Here is a 6,695-nt window from a genome sequence, read left to right as displayed (position 1 = left end):
AACGCAAATTAAAATAGTTGAAATTATATCACATATGCGTTTTCTGCATTTCAATATTTCATTCCGCTTATGACTAAATTTTTAGAAAAATTTTAAATTAGGAAAGCAACAGTAAAAGATAAATAAACAATAAAATATATCTCAAAAACTCAAAAAGCATATATTAAGGCGTTTTACACATGCCCCGCCCACCGCGTTTCTTCATTGGCTAAACCCATGTAGTGATGGGCGTGTCTTCCAGTCTTCCCCATGGTGTCAGTTTGTTTTGTGCATGAGTTACAAAACATTACCTGAACCTTTCTTCCTACTTAAGTGCTATTTCGATTAGCAATTATGGACGCTATTTTGAAGACGTTATTCTCCTCGGAGGAGCAAGAAGTGTACGTTTTGGATTGTTTATCGTACTTGATTATGGTTATGGCATTGATAACTTTAGTGACTTTACTCTTTGAGCACGTGCCCTATGGCAGATATGCATCCAGCAGGTATGGATTTCCTGTGAATGTTAAATTCGCCTGGTTTGTTCAGGAGCTGCCGGCTTTTCTGGTGCCTTTGAGTTTGGTGCTGTGGAGTCCATGTGCAAAGATAATACACCTGCCCAACCAACTACTTCTGCTCATGTTCATTTTCCATTATTTGCAAAGGTATGATTTTTATTTGTCATACAACAACAGCAAAAAATGTTCTGTATTTAAAGACATGCATGAGTAAATAACCTAATTTTGGCATGCAAGTGGTTATTTTACACATGCATTATTTTAACTGAAGGATGTATTTCTCTTAGGTCCCTCGTCTACCCATTTTTAATTCAAGGAGGGAAATCCACACCATTCATCTCATTTGTCCTGGCCTTTGTCTTCTGCATTTATAATGGGTACCTGCAGGCAAGATACCTGAGTCACTATGCAGATTACCCAGCTGGTTGGGTTACACATCCCTGTTTCATCATAGGTAGGTGCTAGCGAGTTAATATGCATTCTATAAGTGTCATTTCCATCATTTTTGCTTATCCTCTTTTATATAAGATAGAATATATAATATATACTTTTTAAGAGCTGATGCTGGAATTCATCCCTCACCACCAGGGCACCATCAGCATATGACAGAACACAATGCATTCACTCTACTGGTAAAGGAAGAGACATAAATAGTTACTTGTCAGGGTTCTTGTTATTCTCACATTCCAGATCACTTCTGTAGACCTTACAGTAGGTCAGCTGACTGGTTACTGTAACATTGACCGCTGCAGGCTATAGATATTGGTAATCTCACTGACTGAACTCTTGCTGACCTCTCATGGTTGACTGAACATTCGCTTTCATTCCCAATATCCATCTGTATTCCCTGGAGGCCTTTGTAGCAATCATTTTGTTACAGTATACATTGTATTCTATGATGTTTATATATAAATACTTTAATTCAGCAAGGACACATTATGACAGTTAAAACATTTATGACGTTACAAAAGATTAGCATTTCAAATAAATGCTGTTCTTTTGAAGTTTGTATTAATCAAAAATCTTGAAAATGAATGTATCTTGGCTTTCAAAAAATGAAGCAGCACAAGTGTTTTCAATGCTGCTAATAATAAATGTTTTTGAGCAGCAAACCAGCATATTAGACTGATTTCTGAAGGATCATGTGACACTGAAGACTGGAGTAATGATGCTGAAAATTCAGCTTTGCATCACAGGAATAAATTATATTTTAAAATATATTAAAATAGAAAATAGTTATTTTAAATTGTAATAAACTGTAATAGTATTTTACAATATTACTTTTTTACTGTATTTTGCCTTGGTGAGCATAAGATCTTATTTCATATTGTAAATGTGTTATGTTTTGTCAGGGTCTTGTATGTGGTTCCTGGGATGCATCATTAATATTCACTCTGACCATATACTCAGGAACCTCCGTAAGCCTGGAGAGACAGGCTATAAGATACCTAGAGGTAAGACAGCGATTATCAGACTGACTGAAATGTGTTCGAGTGGGAAGTGTGGCCTAAAATCGTGTATTGAAATGGACTGAAATGTTAGTGCGCAGCATTTTTACCATGTTTCACATAAAACAATCACAACATTTTGATTAACGGCATCATTCAGTTTTGCATTTTATGAACAGGCTTTTGATTTTATCACAATATGTGAATATTCTAACCAGCTCAGTGGCGTCAGCTCAGATGGGTGGTCAGTGCTAAGGCGTCCTCTTTAGTGCTGGTTTGAGTGTTAATGCAATGCAAAAAAATCTGTTTCTCTTTGAATCTGGCTTTGCCTCTGAAAGAAAATAAAAATAGATGCCCTTTCTGTTCGTGACTCATTGCCTTAGCAACTTGTCAGGACCACCCTGCTCCAGAGATCCTAATAGTTTGTGACATTCATTCTATCTCTTTTCCCATACAGTCAGTGTCCAAGCAAGATGCAAATGCAATCATCTTTTTTTTCTTAATTTTTTAAGGACAAGTGTTTCAAAGCTGCCATCACAACTTTGGGAATTATCAAAAAAATCAATTCAATTAAAAATCACGATATGCATAATAATGTGAGTCAGTAAGACTTCAAAAAAAAGAATCAAGTTTGCTTGTTGAATCAAAGTTGTTTAAATCCAAAGGCTTGTTTTCTTTTATTTGATGTATAAGTGATGACTGACGTGATGAATCAGACAACGTGCTGGTCAGATGGACTTAATGAGACTCATGTGATCCAATTTCTCTGCATTAAAACAGGCTTGAAATTGTTTCTTATTGCTTTGGAAACAGATTGTTTGTGTGATGTCTTCCGATCAAATGTCTCTACATAACTATTTTCTGTTTGTAGGGGGCATGTTTGAGTATGTATCAGGAGCAAACTTCTTTGGTGAGATTGTGGAATGGACTGGATTTGCTTTGGCCGGTCACTCGGTCCATAGTACAGCTTTTGCACTCTTCACTCTCATTGTGCTGTCCAGCCGAGGAATGGCCCACCACAAGTAAGACATTACCGTATGAAACAATGCATTCTTGCCCAATATGATTGCAATTATCAAAAAAAAAAAAAAAACTTTTGTATGCTTTCAAATCTCATGTCTGATTCATAATTAATTCAAGAATCATATGAAATAATAAACATCAATAAGTGAAAAAGAATATGAAGCCTATTTTAGGACTATTTGCATTGTGACATTTACATTTTCCCCACAAATATTTGTTTTTTTTTAAATAAAAACTATATAGACAAAAAGCAAGAACCAATCAAAATGACAAAAACACAACAACATTACTAAAACATTAACTAAAGTTAACATTAAAACAAAATATAAAAATAAAAACTAATGCAAAATATTATGTTTCGGAGAAACTAAAATAACACTGATTTCAACAACTATGTTCAGATTCACCCATACACATTTTTTATTGTATTATTGTTTTGTAATGTGTTATTTCATTTTACAGGTGGTATCTCACAAAATTTGAAGACTATCCTAAATCAAGGAAAGCTTTAATACCGTTTGTGCTCTGATCCTGTGGGAAACCCAGATGCCACATTTCCACAGAAACAATGTTAACATATTTTGCCCATTATGATTGCACATCAAATATTTTTATTAATGCTTAATATTTTACGGTTTTCAAGGGAAGTGCTATCATAATGTACAGAGACTGGGAAGAAATGCATTGAGCTTTACATAATAACAATAACTCAATTCTACAAGACAAATAATTTATTCGTATTATATAGCACGTATATTTATGAAGTGCAAAAACAGCATTACTATGAGAGATTATACAGTGTCTCAGATGAGATGAGATACACATGGCACGCAGCTGCTGCCATAATCCAGATGTTCCCTATTAACCACCTCTTCTTCAAGACAGTAACAATGTGTCAGCAAAATATGGACTTTCTGATCGTGATGGATACAAGGCTGTCCAAGCTCAGAAAACGTGAGGAAACACATGATTTATCTGCTGAAGAGAGAGAACTTTTAACCATGTACTGCAAGTGAAATAATTTCAGCTATTTTTTTTTTGTCTTGTGGACTATATGTAAACATATTTTTATTTAAAATATCTTACTCAGGACAGTACTAAATAAAAAAATAACATGCATCTCTCTTATTTTGTTAAAATTATTTACATTTTCACTGATTCTGAGAGTGTTAAAATAAAATCTCTGTAAATGTTATGAAAATAGATTTCAATTTAAAATTGGTATTATGTTTACTGATTAATGTGCCAATTTTTAACCTCCAAAAGTGCACTGTTTAGAAGGTTTAAGAAATTAAATTGGATGAATTTCAACGGGGGCATAACAGTGAATGGATTTATTATAGGATGTCATCATTTGTCATTACCATAAAGCCTCCAGTCGATTCCGTCATAACACACTAAAGCACAACTAAACACACCTTATGCCAGTTTTCCCGCTGATGTTTACCAAGAACTTTCAGTCAACGGATGGCAGGGGTGATATGCAGTAGGGTCAGTACATGAAGCTGTCAAAATGAAGTATTATGATCAATAACTACAAGAATCCCAAGAGCGAGTGCTGCTCTCAAAGAAAAAGAAGCGCATGCCTTGCCTTAAAAGGACATATATAGTTATTTGTATGTAACATTTGTTTTGCCTTGCTTTTATACTTCATTGTAAGATACTAATTGTAGAAATCATGCAAATCATGGTAGTATTACCATAATATCTTTTCTACATTGAATGTACAACAACATTGTCACGAATTCAACTCAATCCAAATAGCTACAGCTGTTTTTGTATAGAAGTTATGCTTGTAATACCATCGCTGACATGTTTTGACATGCAGCAGGTGGGCTCTCATAATACCTTCAGGTGTAATGTATGAAGTATGGCGAGAGCTGTGTGTTGTATGTCAGTGCTGTTGGCAGTGAAAGCGCTTGTGTTCATTTACGCTGGAATGTGGACGGTTATATAAACATCCTGTTGTCTCTAGTGTAATACTGTGAAGTCTTTTATACAGTTGGGAAACAGTATTTGATCCATCATTGTTAATAGTTAAGCTCTTGTTTTTTAATCATATGCCTCAGATATACACTGTAAGCCAAAAGTTGTTTTTTAATGTTTTTGAAAGAAGTCTTTTATGTTCACCAAGTCTGCATTTATTTGATCTGAGATACAGTAAAAATAATAATAATATTGTGAAATATTATTACAATTTAAAACAACTGCTTTCTATTTGAATATATATTCAAATGAATTTATTTCATGTGATGCAAAGCTGAATTTTCAGCATCATTACTTCAGTTTTCATCATATGGTGATCTTTCTGAAATCATTATAATATGCTTAAAAAACACTTCTTATTATTAGCAATGTGCTACTTAATATTTTTTATGGAAACTGTGATAGGCTACCATTCAAAAGTTTGGGGTAACTACAATAAAAAATACAATAAACATGAAGTTATTTTATTAAGAGTGCATTTAAGTAACAGTACAGACATTTACAATGTTAAAAAACAAATCTATATTAGATAAATGCTGTTTAATGAACTTTCTATTCATCGGAGAATAGCCAAAAAGGATCATGGTTTCCAGAACTCGATCTGTTTCCAACATTGAAAATATAAGCAATGTTTCTTGAGCAGCAAATCAGCATATTAGAATGATTTCTGAAGGGTCCTGCTACCCTGAAGACTGCAGTAATGATGCTGAAAATACAGCTTGGCTTTCAATGTTAATAATATGGTTTCACAGTATGTAAGTAAATTTCGACTTGGTGACACTTTTTTTCTTGATCTTAATTATTCCAAACTTTGAAGTCACCAGTGTAATTTAGCTTTGGTTTATTGACATTGAAGTTCAAAAAATCCTTCTAGCTGATTCCCCTCAGTGGTCAATCTGGAGCTGTTGGAAGTGTCACATCAGGCAGTGAGCAATCTGTCTGACCGTTCTTTGGAAAAATAATCCCAGCCTCAGGCAAAGCAATGGTGAAATCCCCCTGCAAACCACACTGCATGCATGCATAACCTTTTGCAACACCGCGTAACCCCCTCACAAGGGCTTTAGGCTTTGAGTGATGTAGAAGCATGCAAAGACTTGACACAAAAAAATGAACACTCAAGACTAGCAGTGCTGACAATCCGCTGTATGGATTAACTGCATGTAGTGTGACAGCAATGCACACCAACAGTGAGCACACAACACGAGATGTGTGTTCTGACCGTGCCAGGCTTCCCCCACATTACACATGCTGCACGTGAGCTGAAGGCAAAGCACTCGTTGTGTAATCACCGCAGGAGGAGCTTATCATGCTTTCTTCTTCATCGTGTCAGATTATGATTTATTATCATCAACAGAGAATGCCTGTTCTTTCCTCGAAAGCACGATGGCAATGTAACCACTAGGGTTCCCTTATTTTCACGAGAAAATTGACGGATTTGCTACTTGCTGATTAGGTTTTTTGGATTAAGATTTTTGTCAGTGTTTACCATAAATAAACTGATTTCAAATTGGAGCATAATTTGTTTTACTTCCTTGAAATTACTGCACATTTTTCATAGTACAATCAGCATTGCTTACAGTTTCATATAGCTTCTTTAAGCATTAAAATGTTGATTTGCGGCTTCTTTTTGGCATACCACTAAAGCAGCGAGTTGCATAATTGGTAATGAAAAAAGAAGCTTTTTCTCCAATGTTTCCCCTTCAGTAATTGTCAGCAGATACTGTCTGATTGTCTAACACAT

General features: G+C 34.9%; 1 protein-coding gene across 1 annotated transcript; it reads left to right on the top strand.

Moving 5' to 3' along the window:
* Positions 1-230: 230 nt before the first annotated feature.
* LOC306885196 (3-oxo-5-alpha-steroid 4-dehydrogenase 1-like) lies at positions 231-4,946 on the top strand. Its single transcript, XM_079441586.1, has 5 exons — positions 231-644; positions 785-951; positions 1,850-1,951; positions 2,817-2,967; positions 3,431-4,946. Exons 1-5 carry the CDS (start codon positions 334-336, stop codon positions 3,495-3,497), a joined length of 798 nt encoding a protein of 265 aa, XP_079297712.1. The 5' UTR covers positions 231-333; the 3' UTR covers positions 3,498-4,946.
* Positions 4,947-6,695: the final 1,749 nt, after the last annotated feature.

Source organism: Barbus barbus (assembly GCF_936440315.1).
Source record: "Barbus barbus genome assembly, chromosome: 19".
In the NCBI taxonomy this organism is placed as follows: domain Eukaryota; kingdom Metazoa; phylum Chordata; class Actinopteri; order Cypriniformes; family Cyprinidae; genus Barbus; species Barbus barbus.
Note: the sequence above shows the minus strand (reverse complement) of the source record. Positions and strands in the feature narration are given on the sequence as shown.

Excerpts from the sequence above, each read along its gene's own strand:
- LOC306885196 (XM_079441586.1), top strand. The coding sequence starts at position 334 with ATGGACGCTATTTTGAAGACGTTATTCTCCTCGGAGGAGCAAGAAGTG. Across the intron at positions 645-784 it reads ATTTTCCATTATTTGCAAAG|GTCCCTCGTCTACCCATTTT; the intron begins GTATGATTTTTA and ends TATTTCTCTTAG. Across the intron at positions 1,952-2,816 it reads AGGCTATAAGATACCTAGAG|GGGGCATGTTTGAGTATGTA; the intron begins GTAAGACAGCGA and ends TTCTGTTTGTAG.